General features: G+C 45.4%; 1 protein-coding gene across 14 annotated transcripts in view; it reads right to left on the minus strand.

Annotated features, from left to right (window-relative positions):
* CC2D2A (coiled-coil and C2 domain containing 2A) overlaps window positions 1-18,475 on the minus strand; it is a 151,292-nt gene that overhangs the window by 85,858 nt on the left and 46,959 nt on the right. For all 14 annotated transcript variants that reach the window (XM_045474508.1, XM_045474506.1, XM_045474503.1 and 11 more), the window contains 4 exons: window positions 14,313-14,475; window positions 8,446-8,582; window positions 7,214-7,345; window positions 87-296 (listed from right to left, as the gene is read on the minus strand). In XM_045474508.1, coding sequence (XP_045330464.1) covers window positions 87-296; window positions 7,214-7,345; window positions 8,446-8,582; window positions 14,313-14,475 — 642 coding nt within the window. The remainder of the gene's footprint in view (window positions 1-86; window positions 297-7,213; window positions 7,346-8,445; window positions 8,583-14,312; window positions 14,476-18,475) is intronic.

Here is an 18,475-nt window from a genome sequence, read left to right on the forward strand (position 1 = left end):
CACAAGAAAGTTTGCTGCAGGGAAGTGTCTTTGTTGCTTGGGCTCATCAGAAGAACCAATTCGACAGTAAGAATGGAAGAGTGTACCTTGTCAGTAAGAAATTTTGCCTTGTTTCTCTGGTGTCTTGCCAGGTACTGGTCATATAACTGGGCCAGCTTGGCTGCCAAAACATGCTCGCGGCTGAAACAGGGATGATGAGTGAAGATTAACCCTGAAATATCAATGTCCAGTTGGAAATTTCCCGGGGAGTCTCCAGACCCAATCATGTGCTGACTTCTGTGGACATATTTTACCGCCTGTCAAAGAGAGCAGAGTGTGGGGGGACCACAGTTAAAGCACTTATTGGATAATGATGCTGTGATGTGCAGTGGGACAACAGGTGCACCAAGATCCACAAGTAAGAATATATGAGTTTAGGGGCGCCTGGGTGGCGCAGTCGGTTAAGCGTCCGACTTCAGCCAGGTCACGATCTCGCGGTCCGTGAGTTCGAGCCCCGCGTCGGGCTCTGGGCTGATGGCTCAGAGCCTGGAGCCTGTTTCCGATTCTGTGTCTCCCTCTCTCTCTGCCCCTCCCCCGTTCATGCTCTGTCTCTCTCTGTCCCAGAAATAAATAAACGTTGAAAAAAAAAATTAAAAAAAAAAAAAGAATATATGAGTTTATTTCTTTTCAGCCATTCAATTTCATATTTCCCACCCCTCCCCAGATTAGTAGACTACTCATGTTTTGTATCCTTATTTATTTTAATAACATAACAAGTTTTCTCCTATAAAATAACATTTAGTCAATCTCTGATGAGAAGATCGACAGATTTTTTTTTGCTTAAAAAAAAGTGTCCTTTTGGGCCACTTGGGTGGTTAAGCTCTTGATCTCAGGGTCATGAGTTCAAACCCCATGTTGGGCTCCAAACTGGGAGTGAAGTTTACTTAAAAAAATGTTCTTATAAAATTAGGATGTGTTTACAAATGGTAGGCTTAGGTAGGAATGGATTGACTATATCTCAGTACCTTCCAGAATATGCTGAGTTGAGTCTCCATTTGGGTTTATAGGGAGGGGAGACCATGCCTGTTGGGTTCATATTTTGTGCCTTATAAAAGCCCTGGTTCTGATCATTAATGTCCTTACACTTTAGACTGCACCAATAGAGGCATAATTCTTTTCTCTTTCGTTCAGGTGAAAGTATTCAATTATAACTTGCATTTGTCTTAGAAGTTTTTAATCTGCATGTGGCCAATATGTGTCTTATGATCACCGGGATTAATTACAAAAATTTCTGTTTCACAAAGACATGTACAAGTAAACATCATTCCACAGACCTAATAGAAAATTCATCTCTAATTGCTTTGCTCTTGCTGGTTCTTGTTTTGTCCTTCCCCTTGCCAAAGGGTTCCAGGGTTATGAGATCACTTAGGTGTGGCTTTCGGGTTCCATCTTGTACTCTTCTTGGTATGTGGGTAGCATTGCTTGAAGTGTGACCTAAGTCATTGTACTTCATTTGTCCCTCCCCAAATCTCCATTAGCCCGTGTTCAAATGATTGCTGATGGTCTCTGCCTTAGGCTCAGCTCAACCACATAAAAAAAAAAAAAAAAACTTCTAAGACTACTGGTAGTCACTGAGCTAACTGCTCAAAAGACCCCAACTCTCTTCCTATTAAAGGGAAAGACTCCTGGTTCCACGTCTTCCTTTTGGCTATATTTTTCTTTTCCCACATACTGAGAACTATCCGAAAACAGCAGAAACAATTTCTTCTAAGAATAAACAATATTTGTAGGGCATAGTATTTTAATTTTGAAATTGATTTGATTCTTCCCTTTCCATTTGAAAACCAAAAACCAAAACTATCAAGGGTGATGCAAATGGATTATCTGCCAATGTTCTCAGTGTGTGTGGAGATGAATGCCAATGGAGAAAGAAATTTAGAAGTTGTACGGAAAAATAATAATCATTGGTGGGATTAACATACAAGTTTCTATATTTGCCCTGAGAAATAATAGGAACAGAGTCTGAATCCAGCCCAGAGCCTGCAGGAGATTCTGTAGCCATTGTTCTGGTCTTCCTGGAAAGCTTTCTCATCCCCATCTTCTGGGCATGAGGTGGGGGTCACAGGTCCCACTTACAACGGACCAGTTTGTCCTTAGTATTGATAATATGAATCTTGGAGGAAAAGATAAGACCCTTTCCCTTAGAGTTGTTACGCTTAGATTATCAAGGGTCATGCCTCCTAAGACATGGAGAATTCTGGCCTGCCTACAATAAGAGGGAGTGCTACCAGTCAACATTCAAGGAGAACCAGAGAAAAGAGAGGTGGACAGTGAGACTGCCATCATGGAGCCCCTGGTCTCAGCCCCTGAGGTCCTGGTTCCTAAATCCCCTCCTTTCATTTTCTGATTTATCTCCAGATCCTTCCCAGTTATGTGGGCCACCAAGTTCTCCCTTTGCTTAAGTTAGTTTTGCATTAGCTTCTGTCATTTGCAACCAAAGAGTGTTGGTGAATTAGAGCCTAGTAGGTGACCAATGCTCTGGGAAACATTGGTGACGATGGTAGAGGGGAAAGTGCTAATCTTCTCAAGTGGTAATTAACAAGGAGGTTGGAATCACGGTAAAGGCCTCAAAACGGTAAGCAGTTTTGCAAAGGGGAGGCCCCTACACAAATGTCCCTCAGGAATGTCATGCCAACTTCAAATCCCAGAACCTTTTACTTATTTATTTTTTTTAAGTAAACTCTGTGGCCAACATGGGGCTCAAGCTCACAACCCTGAGGTCAAGAGTTGCATACTCCTCCAACTGAGCCAGCCAGGCATCCCTCACAGAATCTCTAACACGTGACATTTCTGTTTACCCATACCCCATGCTAGGGGCAGTCTCGCTAAGGCCTTGTTTGAATGTTGCTACCTCTGTACTCCCTGAGTTTAGGACAACTGAGAATATAGTGGACTTTCACTTAAGGATGGAAAAATTAAAAATAAAAGAGGGAAGGTAGGAGGGAAGGAAGCAAAGATGGAAGGGAGGAAGGGAGGGAGGGAGGAAGTGAGGAAGGGAGGAAGGAGGGAGGAAGGAGGGAGGAGGAGGGAGGCTGTTGGGATGCTTTCAACAACCCAAACCCTACTTTGCTATCAGGATTAGGCAAACTGCATTTTATATTGTTTATGCCATATGTGCAATGCACTCTTGGCATTTTTATTTTTGAAGTTTTGGAACAGTTCCTTCTTAAGAGGTATTCGATTGCATTCTTTCTCATTTGAAGTTTAATTTTGTTCTTTGCACAATATCGGATCTCTTTTTGTATTTCTCTATTTTATTTATTTATTGAGTATTCATCTATTTTTTACATTACTTATTTATTTTGAGAGAGAGAGGGAGAGAGTCCGAACTTGCACACACAAGTGCACGCAAGCAGGGGAGGGGGAGAGAGAGGAGAGAATCCCAAGCAGGCTCCACACTGTCAGCGCACAGCCTGACACAGGGCTCAATCTCACAAACTGTGAGTTCCTGACCTGAGCCGAAATCCAGGGTCAGATGCTCAACGGACTGAGCCACCCAGGCACCCCTAGTATTAATCTATATTTAATGGTCTCTAACAGAGGTCTTAAATTAGGAACAGTAGAATATTACATTTTTACGAAATACTAATGGGGGATGCATTTGGTCAGTCCTGCTGGGTCAGCATTGAGCCTAAGAGCTCTGAGGCATAAATTCACCAAGGATCCATTAATGGCCCCCAGAATTGCCAATTCCCAGTTGGCACACTGACTTGGTTTTCCACCACTTGGATGCCAGGGTTAAGCCAGACCCCAGGAAAGCCACTGTTCTGCAGGAGAGACAGCTGAGGAGAGGAATAAGGAGGGGGGTCTCTTCCAGACATATTCAGCTCAGCTGAATCATTTTAATAATATTCAATTTGTACTTTGATTGAGGTGTCCCTGCGTGCCAGCCTCCTGCTCAGTGCTAGGGCTAAGAGAAGAAGAAAACCCCATCTTTGCCCTTGAGTCACTTTCAGGGGAGTGGGGGAAGGAGAGAGAAGATGCATTAATAACCTGTCAATGAAGCCATTTCTGCCCGTTCATCTCCTTCTCTGCTCCTGCATCATGTCAAAACTCCCAGATGGAAGGTATGTTTGGCTAGAGGGCTAAAAATATAGACCATACGCATTTAACGTTTGTTCTTAAAGCCAAGCCTGTGACATGGAACAGTGGAAGAACGGGTTTTGGCATTGGACAGATCTGAATAAATGTAGGAAAAGGCAAAAGTTAGGCAGTAAATAAAATTGTGAAAATACCAATCCAGAAAGAAATGCATGATGCTTTGAATCACTGGAAGTTTCCACAATGACACTCCAAAAAAAGAACGAGGTATACAATTCAACAGCGAACTTAGCAGGTAACGTGTAATGGGGGATCAGAGAGGGGGTATAATATCTCCTCCCTCTAATTTAAAGCCTCCTGCCACCTTCTCACACACTCCAACATATCCTTCCTACTTTGCCATGTAACTTTGCTGAAATGGATGGAAGAGTGAAGGGAGACTGACCCTCTAAGAAATGACCTTGGGAGCCTCCAGTCCCTTTGGATCTCTCCCTTCTCTAACTTCTTTGGCTCCTGTGATGCTGGATGCTCAACCCCCTCTTAGTGGAACTATTCTCTTTCCCGATTTCCCCATTTCTGCACACGAGATGGGAAGATCTCCCGTCTCACAGGCATTGGGAAGAAGCCACCTTGCGTCTCCCCACTGTCCATCCTCATGGCTTCTTCCCCAGAGAGAAGGAAGAATGTGACTAGAGAGCCAGCTGGAGCTCAAGAGCCATTGGTCTGGGTTCTCTGCTGCCCCTTCTTAGCTCTTTCCCGAAAGCCTGCTTACTGGCCTCGTGGGTTCTCCTCAGCCGTCCCCATGGTGAACTCACCAGGCTTGTGTCCAGGCGAGGACCTAATTCATGGGAGATGGAACAGGAAGCCCATCCGGTCTTGGGTTCCCATGGCATTCTGCTGTCCGGCTGTTCCCATAGTGCGACTGATGCCTGCATCCCTCTCTGACCCCGTGCCATTCCCAGCTTCCCAGCTAGCTGACAACTTCTAAAGCAGACAGGTAAGATTAATTGGCTCCCCTAATACCCCACCCTCTGTGGTATTTACTCTTCTATTTTCTCATTGTAACCCATAGAGTCTCATTATATCAATGTGTCCTGCTGAAATGGATGGAACAGTGAAGGGAGACTGACATATTGCTGGATATGTGCCCAAGGGGAAGACTATCTCAATCACTAATTAGGTCACAGACCTGGCGTGGAAACAAACAGATGACAAATCCCTCATGGACAGTGACTTGGGTTTGTGCTTGTTTTGCAAATCTACTCCCATGATCACATTTGGGCACAAAGTAGCCACTCATTAAAACTTGTCTGTAATAACAACAATATTTTATAGAAGTTCACATTTTGTTTTTGTTTTTAGAAAATGTTGATTTATTTATTTTTTTAGCGAGAGAGAGAGGAGGAGCGGGGCAGAGAAAGACGGAGAGAGAGAATCCCAAGCAGGCTCACAGCTGTCGGTGCAGAGCTCAACGCAGGGCTCGAACTCACAAACTGAGATCATGACCTGAGCCAAAATCAAGAGTCAGACGCTTAACTGAACGAGCCACCCAGGTGCCCCAGAAATTCGTAATTTTAAATAAAGGGCAGGGGCGCCTGGATGGCTCAGTGTGTTGAGCGTCCGACTTCGGGGCAAGTTATGATCTTGTAGCTCGTGGGTTTGAGCCCTGCATTGGGCTCTTTGCTGACAGGTCAGAACCTGGAGCCTGCTTCAGATTCTGTGTCTCCCTCTCTGCCCTTCCCCCACTCATGCTCTCTCAAAAATAAATAAATGTTAAAAAAATTTTAAAACGGCATACAGCTACATTATCTTAATACTCACAATGATCCTCTGAGGTAGAGAGGACTATTATTGTTCCTATTTTTTAATTAAGGAAATGGGACCCTCCCAAAGTCACGAAGTAGTTGTTAGTAGGGCAGTTCAGATGCCCTGACTCGCACCCATGTCTTCCTTTACGGAATATCATCAAATCCCCTCATTCTGTTTCACTGTATCCACGGTGAAATATTACAAACATAAAATTACATGGGTTTCTTTTTTTTTTTAATTTTTTTTATGTTTTTATTTTATTTTGAAAGAGAGACAGAGTGCGAGCAGGGGAGGGGCAGAGAAAGAGGGAGACAGACTCTGACGCAGGCTCCAGGCTCTGAGCTGTCAGTGCAGGGCCTGATGTGGGGCTTGAACTCATGGACTGCGAGATCATGACCCGAGCCAGAGTCGGACGCCCAACCAACCGAGCCACCAGGTGCCCCAAAACTACATGGGTTTCTGAAGGTGGTGATCTTTGCTCAGCAGTTCAGGAAAGCAAGAGTAATATAATTAAACACGTAGGCAGGCAACTCTGTTTAACACTAGCCAGCACTTACTGAGCTCTGATCCAAGCACTCGAATGTACTGTCTCAACGAATCTGCACAATCATCATAGAGGCAGATACTGTTACTATGTCCATCCTACAGATGAAGAGATGGTGACCCAGAGAAATTAAGGGCCAAGTTTGCCCTGTGAATGTAGTGCCAGGACTCAAGTCAAGCTGTTTGCTACCTGGCCTTAAGAAAACACAGTAGAAAGGATTTGCAAGGATAGAAAATCTCCAGTTATATAATAAAGAGACAATGAATGGGAAATAATCCTGCAGCGTATGTGAGATGGCAGAGAAAAAGGAAGAAAAATAAAGCCAGCTAACCTGGATATGCAGATAAAGTCACTGACTTAGCCATTCCTACCTGGGAGCTCATTCCTTGTTTGAGAAGAAAGTAGGTGAGCATAGCAGGCTTGTTCTTAGATAACACGCCTGCTGTTTGTTCTTTATGTGTGAGGTAGAGAAACTTAAACAACCAAAGCACAATGTTATGAACTTAGCACTCCAGGCTATCCAAAGAACAAAGCACTTTCAAGCACCTTCATGCATTAAAAATGGGGAGGTGGTGGCTCAGTCGGTTAAGAGTCCGACTCTTATCTCGACCCAGGTTGTGATCTCACGGATTCGTGAGATCGAGTCCCGCGTTGGGCTCTGAGCTGACCTGCTTGGGGTTCTGTCTCTCCCTCTCTTTGCCCCTCCCCCACGTGGGCTTGCCCCCCCTCTCTCTCTCTCCAAATAAATAAACTTTTTAAAAAAAGGGGAGGTGGGCTTACCTTTTTATACAATGTTTCAAGTTCTGCCCTGAAGTCTTGCTCCTGTGTCAACACCGGTGGTCTTGAAGGAAATGGCTTGATGGGGTTTGGCAGTGCTACGATTCGCCCATCGTCTCCGAACCACCTTCTTCCCTGCAGGTCAAGCAGAGGGACGGACAACATTTTATTCTTTTTTTTTCTAAATTAAAAAAAAAATGTTTATTTATTTTTGAGAGAGAAAGAGAAAGAGAGAACGGAGGAGGGGCAGAGAGAGAGGGGGACACAGAATCCGAAGCAGGCTCCAGGCTCTGAGCTGTCAGCACAGACCCCGACACAGGGCTCAAACCCACAGACTGTGAGATCATGACCTGAGCCAAAGTTGGACGCCTACCTGACTGAGCCACCCAGACGTCCCAACGTCTTCTTCTAACTGGACAGAAAATGGTTTACAAAAGAAACAACACTTGCAAGAAAATTCTGGGTCGACACACACATTTCATGCACCTTCCCCTGTCCCAATAGATCTTTAAAAGCCTCGTTTCTGGGGCGCCTGGGTGGCTCGGTTGGTTCAGTGTCAACTTTGGCTCAGGTCATGATCTCACAGTCTGTGAGTTCAGGCCCCGCGTCAGGCTCTGTGCTGACACCTCAGAGCCTGGATCCTGCTTCGGATTCTGTGTCTTCCTCTCTCTCTGCCCCTCCCTCCCCTGCTCACACACTTTCTCTTTCTCTGTCTCTCTCAAAAATAAACATAAAAAAATTTTTAAATAAAAAAAATAAAAGCCTCGTTTCCATTAGCAACTGAGTCGTCACTAACACCCCCCACAATTAAGATATAGTCCTCACTCCCCTCCAAAAAAGCGTTAACAAAAAGCTTACAGGGGTGCTTCAGAAAAAATGTATTTTCTATGCATGAAAAATTGAAGGAAAAAACCATAGGAGCAAAACAACGGAGAACCTTTTATCCGTGGATGATTAAACATTTCTGTGAATTGTGTGAGGGTTGTGGACATCTGACTCAGCAGGAGAATCCCGAGGCCAGCCAACGTTAGATGGGTTTTAAGCGGGGGGAGAGGTTGTGCGGTTTGAGGATCGCCAAACGTACTGAGAGACAAATAAAAATATTGAACAACTGTCTACAGGCAGGAGGAAATGAGCATGATGTGACTGTCCCCACAGGAAGAAGCAGCTCCAAGAGTTGCCCACAGGGGGACAGGGAGGATGGGGGGGTGGGGGGACACTGGCTGCGTGCTTACAGGTTCCTGTGTCAGCAACCTGTTCTCCATGATGTTCTGACAGGTGCGAGGCACGTCCGGTCTTGTGCCGATGTACAGGCCTTCATCTTCCAGATATCTGGGCTGTACGTTCTCGGGAAGCTTTTTATACGTAGGCACTAGATAGGTCAGAAGCAAATAAAAGCAACGTTGGTGCCAGCCTAAACATTTGCAGCTGCAATTTGGTGACTTCAAACAACCACTGGAGATTTCATTTAGATTCTTAGAAGCCGCAAATGCTCCATGTTAACTTCTAGAAGCAGAACCAGGGAAAAGAGGAATGTGTTCACCCGTGATATCATGTTGCAGAATCGTGAAATAAGTCCACGCCTAACTCACCAGTGTGACAAAGCACGGGGATGGCGGTATTCAAATCAGAGGACCTGCTTCATCGCTCACTGGTGGAAAGAACCAGGGCCGGGCCCTTCTTTGAACTCTTTCCTTCCGTACAAAAGGGATGAGAGTATCTACTCACAAGGTTCTTGGGAGAATGAAATGAGGTAAAGTATGAGAAAATGCTTTGTAAGTTAAGAAGTTTAAAAAAGGAGACAAACTTGAAACAGAGCAGCAAGGGAGGATTTTCTCCGGAGGCGATGCATTTGCACTTGAGGGTTGAGAAGGAAGGAGCTGGGGATGGGGACCTGGGGGTGTGAGTGTCCCAGGGAACAGGGGAGGGGGAGGAACACAGGGTGGGCACTGAGTGGGTGGTGAGCAGTGCAGGGCAGTAGGGTGGAGGGAGGGCCTCTCAGGCCACCAGCAGCAGTGGGTTCTGGCCAGGGGGGTGGGTCACCGAAAGCTCTACCTGGGGAGTGACCGAGCAGATTCTCAGTTCTAGAAAGATCCCTGGGCCTGCTTGGGCAGAGTAGGCCAGAGGAGAAATGAGAAAAGATGGTGGATTTGTGAGGGCCCGGAGCCAATTTGGGAGCTAAGAGGAAAGGTGGAGAATCACTTTTGCTTATAATTACCTCACTCTAAACCTCGCCAAATCCTCGAATCTGCCAATTCTCCTGTGTGTGGCCATTTGGATACTCTGCTTCCCAAACTCCCCCGCAAAAAAGCAATCAATGCCAGTGGTTCTGGAAGAACCTACCTCGGAGCCTTTAGAAAACCTGGGGCAAACCACTGTTGTAACCTTTTTTTCCGCTCCCCACCCCTCTCATGGCTAGACGGGGGCCCATCACTAATCCCAGGGGTCTTCAACTCTTTTCAAGGGAACGTTTTTGAGCACTCGCCCACCCTGCATGTGCCTATATGTTGTGTACGCATGATCATACTTACAGAATTAGATCAGGGAAGGAAGAGATTAAAAATACGTGTAAGTAGAAGCCTTGACATTGGCTAACACACTCGACTTTGGCAACCGTTCTCCAAACAGTGACAAGAACGACAGCACCAGTAACAGAAATTACTATTATTTCTGATCTCCTGCTATGTGCTGGTCACAGCACAGGTAATTCACTCATGTCATTTCCTCAGTGCTCAAAGGAAAACTAAACGTCCAGGGTCATGTCATAGGAGCGCCTCATTTCCTGCTGACTTCAGGCGAGGCACCCCGGAATAGAGGAGCTCGCTCATGGTCATACCTTGCGGAGGAGGAGCTGGGGCTGTGTGGCTCCCCGACTCCTGTTGGCTAGGCCAGGGTCACCTCCTCACAGGGCCCCCCCGTGGGCCAGCGCGAGTGGGAGAAGGATCTGTGATTGGATCCCCGCTCAGAGCAGGACCCCCGTGCAGCCGGGACAGCTTAGGCCTCTTCCACGAGCAACCCCCCCACCCCTTGTCTGAGCGGGCCCCTGGGGTGAAACCTCCACTCCCAACCCAGGGGGCTCCAGTGACAGGCCTGGAAGTGAGAGTCCTCTGCACACAGACACAGGTGAGGAAGTTCCTCCTTGGCTGAGGTTGCTGCAAATGCATTTCTCCACTCCCCCAAAGGGCATCAGGACGCATTGTGCCAGACGTGTGGCCTCTGCAGCTGGCCACCCCGCTCAGAAACCTGCCTCCCTCACATCACTAGATTCAAGGTCTTGGACTAGTTCCCTAACTTCTCTGGGCTTCTGCTTTTTCATCTGTAAAATGAAAGAGATGACTTCTCTAGCCCTGGTGTGGGAGCAGATTTGTGGATACATAGCAAGTGCTTAGAAAGGTGCCTGTTGGCGGGAGAGCACAGGATGCATTCACCGTTACTATTATGGCAAAGGTGTCAGCTTTGGGCACGTTTCCCTTCTGCTTATTATTATTATTTTTTAAATCTTTATTTGAGAGAGAGAGAGAGAGACAGTGCAGGCGGAGGAGGAACAGAGACAGAGACACAGAACCCGAAGCAGGATCCAGGCTCTAAGCTGTCAGCACAGAGCTAGACGCCAGGCTCAAACTCACGAACCGTGAGATCATGACCCGAGCCAAAGTCGATCGCTTAACCGACTGAGCCACCCAGGCAGCACACCCCCCTACCCCCACCCTGCGCCGTGTCCAACAAATACATTGAACACACGTGATTCAAAATTAACTATCAAAATTAAACAACAAATTATCTTTGGCTGGGCTTTTAATTGGAACTCAGAACATGACAACTGAAAAGAAATCTAGCTTCCAGGTAAGGTAAGTGCAGGACCCCCTTTTCAGTCTCAAGAGGTTCTCAAACCACCCTGACTTTTCTTTTCTTTTCTTTTCTTTTCTTTTCTTTTCTTTTCTTTATTTTAATTAATTTATTTTATTTTATTTAAATTAAATTAAATTTATTTTTTTATTTTTAAAATTTACATCCAAGTTAGTTAGCATATAGTGCAACGTTTTCAGGAGTAGATTCCTTAATGCCTCTTACCCATTTAGCCCATCCCTCCCACAACCCTCTAGTAACCCTCTGTTTGTTCTCCATATTTTTGAGTCTCTTCTGTTTTGTCCCCCTCCCTGTTTTTATATTTTTGCTTCCCTTCCCTTATGTTCATCTGTTTTGTCTCTTAAAGTCATCATATGAGTAAAGTCATATATTTGTCTTTCTCTGACTAATTTCGCTTAACATAATACCCTCCAGTTCCATCCACGTAGTTGCAAATGGCAAGATTTCATCCTTTTTGATTGCTGAGTAATACTCCATTGTACATATATACCACATCTTCTTTATCCACTCATCCATCGATGGACATTTGGGCTCTTTCCATACTTTGGCTACTGTCGATAGTGCTGCTATAAACATGGGGGTGCACGTGCCCCTTCGAAACAGCCCACCAGTATCCCTTGCATAAATGCCTAGTAGTGCTATTGCTGGGTCATAGGATAGTTCTATTTTTAGTTTTTTGAGGAACCTCCATACTGTTTTCCAGAGTGGCTGCACCAGCTTGCATTCCCACCAACAATGCAAAAGAGATCCTCTTTCTCCGCATCCTCGCCAACATCTATTGTTGCCTGAGTTGTTAATGTTAGCCATTCTGACAGGTATGAGGTGGTATCTCATTGTGGTTTTGATTTGTATTTCCCTGATGATGAATGATGTTGAGCATTTTTTCATGTGTTGGTTGGCCATCTGGATGTCTTCTTGGGAGAAGTGTCTATTCATGTCTTTTGCCCATTTCTTCACTGGATTGTTTTCTGGGTGTTGAGTTTGATAAGTTCTTTATAGATTTTGGATACTAATCCTTTATCTGATATGTCATTTGCAAATTTCTTCTCCCATTCTGTCAGTTGCCTTTTAGTTTTGCTGATTGTTTCCTTCGCTGTGTAGAAGCTTTTTATTTTGGGGATGAGATCCCTGTAGTTCATTTTTACTTTTTTTCCCCTTGCCTCTGGAGACATGTTGAGTGAGTAAGGAGTTGCTGTGGCCCAGGTCAAAGAGGTTTTTTTCCTGCTTTCTTCTTGAGGATTTTGACGGCTTCCTGTCTTACATTGAGGTCTTTTATCAATTTTGAGTTTATTTTTCTGTAGGGTGTAAAAAAGTGGTCCCAGTTCATTCTTCTGCATGTCACTGTCCAGTTTTCCCAGCATCACTTGCTAAAGAGACTGTCTTTATTCCATTGGATATTCTTTCCTGCTTTGTCAAAGATTAGTTGGTCATATGTTTGTGGGTCCATTTCTGGGTTCCATTGATCTGAGTGTCTGTTTTTGTGCCATGCCATTTTAATTTTTAAAAAATATTTATCTACTTATTTTTGTGAGAGAGAGGGAAAGCACAAGCAGTGGAGGGGCAGAGAGAGAGAGAGAGACAGACAGACAGACAGAATCCGAAGCAGGCTTCAGGCTCCGAGCTGTCAGCACAGAGCCTGACGTGAGGCTTGAACTCACGAACTGCGAAATCATGATCTGAGCCGCAGTGGGACGCTCAAACGACTGCGCCACCTAGGCACCCCCGCCCTGCCATTTTAAGTGTGAACTACCAGTTAAGTAACTGGGGAGGTCCCTCAGGCACTCTCAGGAGGAAAGAAAATTCCAGGTGAGAAAAGAGCAAAGGGAAGCCCAGGCCAGAAACTCAGCCAGGGGCAGTCACTAGGAGTTAATCCAGTGGTCCTGACTCTAGCACCCTTAACCATTCCCGACCTCCACCTCCCTGAGGTGAGGAACCTCAGCCAACCTGCTTTGCAGCTCCCTCAGAATCGCTCACGTGATAACATCCTTTTGCATGACAGTGACATGCCTGGTGGCTGGGGGCTCCTGGAGAGTCTCAGGCTGGTCTGGTGGGCAGGCTTGTGAGTAGAAGGTTGGGACTTTCAGCAATCGTGCCCTCCATCCCACCTCTGGGAGAGGAGAGGGACTTAATGGCAGTGATTTCATTAATGGCAGTGATTTGGTCTACAATGATCGTGTCTACGTAGGAAGCCTCCATAGAAGTCCTAAGTGAAGGGGTCTGAAGAGCTGCCTGGTTGGCGAATGTGCAGAGGTGCATGGAAGCTCCATGTCCCTCCCCTCGTGCCTTGCCCTGTGAATCTCTTCACGTGGGTGCTCTCTCAAATCCTTTCTTACATGATCAACCAGCACGTAGAAGTATTTCTCTGACTACTATGCACTGTTACAGCAAATGATCAAACCTGAGGAGGGGGTCATGGAGCCCCCAATTTGTGGCGAAATCGAGCAGAAGTGTGGGTAACATGGGGACCCACTACTTGAGGCTGGTGTCTGAGGTAGACAGTAGTCTTGTGGGGCCGAGCCCTTATTTGTGGGGTCTGCGTTAGCCCCAGGCAGGTAGTAAGCTATAGGATATCCGGCTGGTGTTGGAGAGTTGGTCAGTGTGGGAAGAAACCCACACATGTCTGGTCACAGAAGTGTTCTAGAAAGGTTGAGTGGGTAGAGGATGAAGCAGAGAGAGTTTCCTTCTCACAGCCCGAATCTCAGAATCTCAGAGTCTCACATGTTCTCCGTCCCCAGCACAGGTTGCTGATTTGATGCGGGGACCCCCACAACATCCTGGTATTTCTTTTGCTGGTCTATCAGTGAGCGTTTGTTCAATGGGCATTTTCTCATGTTCTTTATTTTAGTTTCACCTGAAGGCATTTCTTCTTTTTGTTTTTAAAGTTTATTTTTTTATTTTGAGAGAGACAGAGATAGTGCAAGTGGGGGAGGGGCAGAGAGAGAGAGAGGGAGAGAGAGAGAGAGAGAGAGAGGGAGACAGAGAATCCCAGGCAGGCTCTCTGCTGTCAGCTTGGAGCCCAATGTGGGGCTCCAAGCTACGAAACTGTGAGATCATGACCTGAGCCGAAACCCAGAGTCGGATGCTTAACGGACCGAGCCATCCAGGGGCCCCAGGGGCCCCAGGGGCTGATTACTAACTCAGGTTAGAAATTGGGCATCCTCAGACACCAGCCATATTTCATCTGAAGGAAAACGAAGATGCCCATGCTGAGCAAGAAGGCAAAAAGAGCAGGTACCTGTCAGCCTGCTGGGCACGAACAGGAGTTCTTTTTCCATCTGTAGTCGGACGTGGGCGCTTTCATAATCTGCAGGTCTGACTGCCACAAAATCCGCAGCTGCGTGATCTAAGCCCCACAGAAAAGCCTCGGCCTCTGTAGCACTAATCAGCAATTGTTCATCCTGCAGCGGATTAAACAGATGGAAAAAGATCCGCTAAGATTACTAGTTTACTCAGAAAAATAATAATGACATTAAACTCATCAAACAATGTATCTTATAATAAAGTTACCTTTTCCTTTTGTTTATCTTTAAAAAATTTTTTTTAACGTTTATTTATTTTTTGAGAGACAGAGACAGAGTATGAGCTGGGGAGGGGATAGAGAGAGAGGGGGGAGTCACAGATTCCAAAGCAGGGTCTAGGCTCCAAGTTGTCAGCACAGAGCCCAATGCAGGGCTCGAACTCACCAACCGTGAGATCATGACCTGAGCCAAAGTTGGCCGGCTAAACGACAGAGCCACCCAGGGGCCCCATCCTTTTGTTTATCTTTTTAAATGTCTATTTATTTATTTTTGAGAGAGAGCGAGGGAGAGAACGAGCACAAGCAAGGGGGAGGGGCAGAGAGAGAGGAAGACACAGAATCGGAAGTAGGCTCCAGGCTCTGAGCTGTCAGCACAGAGTCTGACACAGGGCTTGAACTCATGAACTGCGAGATCATGACCTGAGCCGAAGTCGGATGCTCAACGGACTGAGCCACCCAGGCACCCCCGTTTACTTTTTTAAATTAAAAAATTTTTTTGTGTACCTTTTTTTAAATTTATTTTTTAAATGTTAATTTATTTTTGAGAGAGAGAGAGAGACGGCACGTGTGAGTTGGGGAGAGGCAGAGAGAGGGGAACAGAGGATCTGAAGCAGGTTCTGCATTGACAGCACAGAGTTCGATGTGGGGTTTGAACCCAAGAACTGTGAGATCATGACCTGAGCTGAGGTCGGACGCTCAATCCACTGAGCCACCCAGGCGCCCTGTTTATCTTTTTTTTTTTTAAATGAAGGCCTAAAGCTGCCTGGCCTTTCATATTTAACAGGTGGGTTTTTTGTCTTTCACTACTCCACGTACTTGGGAAATGTCAAAATCAGAATGGGCTGAAGACAGAAGACATGTGCTGGGCAAAGCTACTGAAATCTCAACAATTCTGGCCTCCTCTGATGGCATGCATTCTTCCACATTTACTTAAAGTACTTGGGCCCAGAAGTTATGTAGTATGTTAACCTTCCGACCGGCACGGACCCCAGGACACGACATGGACAGCTGTGTCCACACTCCGCTCAGGCTACTGGGTTTTGCCTCCCAGCTCCCTGCACTGCCTGCCTGCCTTTGGGGAGCTTACCTATCGCTCTTTTTTTTAAAAAAATTTTTTAATGTTTATTTATTTTAGAGAGAGAGAGGGACAAAAAAAGAGAGACAGACCATGAGTGAGGGAGGGGCAGGGAAAGACAGAGACACAGAATCCAAAGCAGGCTCCAGGCTCCGGGCTGTCAGCACAGAGCCCCACGCGGGGCTCGAATCCATGAACCATGAGATCATGGCCTGAGCTGAAGCTTAACCGACTGAGCCACTCAGACGCCCGACCTTACCTACTGTTCTAATCCTTGTTTTTCTCACCCATCAGATGGCGATATTTAACAGAGCTTACCTCTTAGGGTTTTGTGAGAATTATCGGACTTAGAATTCATAAAAATTCTAAGTACTGGGTCTGTAATCACAAATGTTTGCTGAAGCATATTAATTTTGTTTGTGTATTTTCCAAATTTTTTCTCCTTTTCTTTCTTCCTCCTCTCCTTCTCCACCTTACTTTTCTCCTTCTTCTCTTTCTCCCCCACTTTTCTTTTTTTAAATTGAAGTCTGGTGCCCATTAATGAACAATATCTTTAAAAATGTTTATTTAAAGATAAATAATTTAAAGATAATGCAGGGGAGGGGCAGAGAAGCAGACAGAGAGGGAGACACAGAATCTAAAGCAGGTTCCAACTGCCAGCACAGAGCCCGACATGGGGCTTGAACCCCCAAGCCGTGAGATCATGACCTGAGCTGAAGTAGGATGCTTAACTGACTGAGCCACCCAGGCGCCCCCTAAGCAACATCTTTTAAAATCCCGTGGAGATTTGCACAGGTGGTTGCCTGGTTACCTGCCTCTTAATATTTCTTCCCAAATATACACAACAATGAGAAGGGGAAGTGAATGTACGTGGTGACCAAGCTCTCAGCGCGACTTGAAGACAGAGAATTCCAAAATCGTCAAAAAAGTAAAAAAAGAAAAAAGTGCCCTAATTTCAGTGTGTGACGTTTCTCGCTTGTGCCCCTCTTCTGCTTCGCGGTGAGCAGAGACAGACTGAGAAATACGGCAGAGAAGACAGAAAAGGAGAGCTACAAATAATCCACAACCTCTGCCAGAAAGACTAAATCCACCTTGAGCATAAAAATACTGAGGAAGGGTCTGAGCAGACAAGAGCGCGCATGGAGTACGGGGACGGGGCCTCACCCTGCACACGATTTCAAAGGGCAGTTTTAGGAACACGTCGATTCCAGGGGAGAAACACGCAAAAGAGAGGAGAGGTGGCTTTTGGAGAGAAGTGTCATGATTTCAGAAGCCTACAAATCTGTTGCCAGTCCTGCCTTCCAGAAGCGGACCCTGGTTCTCCTCCCGTTCTGGGGGGGCTGCACTCAATGACTTCCTTCCAAGAGCAGGATTACGAGTATAGGTATGTAGCTTCTGGCTCTAGGTCAGGAAAGGGCACCGTGGCTTCCTCCTTGTTTCCTCCCGGATACGTGCTTTGGGGGAAATCTGCTGTCGTGTCATGAGGACACTCAAGCAGCTTTGTGGGGAGCCTCTGAACTGAGGCTTCCCGCCAGCAGCTCTTGCCGGGCAGAAGAATAAACCACCTTGGGAGCAAACCCTCCTGCTTAGTCAAGCTTCCAAACGATTGCGTTCTTGGCCTCGTCTGCAACCTCCAGAGACATCCAGAGTCAGAACAAGCTGAATACTGATTTGTAAACCAATTAGTATGGAACAAGCTTCTGTAAGCCTACGTAAAAAATTCCATTTTGATTCTGTTGCTTGTGTTTTGGTATCATTTCCAAAAACTCACTATCAGCCCCCATGTCAAGGAGCTTTTTTTGTATTTTTTTTTTTTCCTAGGAGTTTCGTGGTTTTGGGTCTTACATTTAAGCCTTTAATCCATTTTGAGATATGGGTCCACTTTCATTCTTTTACATGTGAATATCTAATTATCCTAGCACCATTTATTGAAGAGACTGTCTTTTCTTCACTGAGTATTCTTGGCTCCCTTGTCAAATTAAAAAAAAAATTTTGTTTTCAATGTTTGTTTATTTTTGAGAGAGAGAAAGACAGCATGAGTGGGGGAAGGGAGAGAAAGAAGGAGACACAGAATCCAAAGCAGGCTCCAGGCTTCGAGCTGTCAGCACACAGCCTGACATGGGGCTCGATCCCACAAACTGTGAGATCATGACCTGACTCAAAGTCTGATGCTCAACAGACTGAGCCACCCAGGCATCTCTCCCTTGTCAAATATTAGTTGACCATATATGCTTGGGTTTATTTCTGTACTGTCCATTCTGTTCCATTGACCTATTTGTCTGTTTTTAACGTCAGTACCATGCTGTTTTGATGACTATAAGCTTTATAATATGGCTTGAAATCAAAGAGTGATGCCTCCTGTTTTGTTCTTCCTTCTCAGGATTACTTTGGCTTTTTGCATCTTTTGTGGCTCCACATAAACTTTAGGAGTGTTTTTTTCTACTTCTGTAGCAAGTGTCATTGAAACCTTTCTAGAGATTGTATTGAATCTACAGATGGCTTTTGGTAGTAGTCGCATTTTAATAATATTAACTCTCCCAATCCATGAATATGTGATAGCTTTACATTTGTTTGTGTCTTTGATTCCTTTCATCACTGTCATACTTTTCAGAGTACAGGTCTTTCACTTGCTTAGTTAAATTTATTCCTAAGTGTTTTAGTGTTCTTGATACTATTGTAAATGGGATCAATTTCTTTATTTCTTTTTCAGGAAACTTATGGCTACTGTAAAGAAACACTACTGATTTTTGTATGTTAACTTTGTATGTTGCAACTTCACTAAATTCATTGATTAGGTCTACCAATT

This window comes from Leopardus geoffroyi, chromosome B1 (assembly GCF_018350155.1).
Source record: "Leopardus geoffroyi isolate Oge1 chromosome B1, O.geoffroyi_Oge1_pat1.0, whole genome shotgun sequence".
NCBI lineage: Eukaryota > Metazoa > Chordata > Mammalia > Carnivora > Felidae > Leopardus > Leopardus geoffroyi.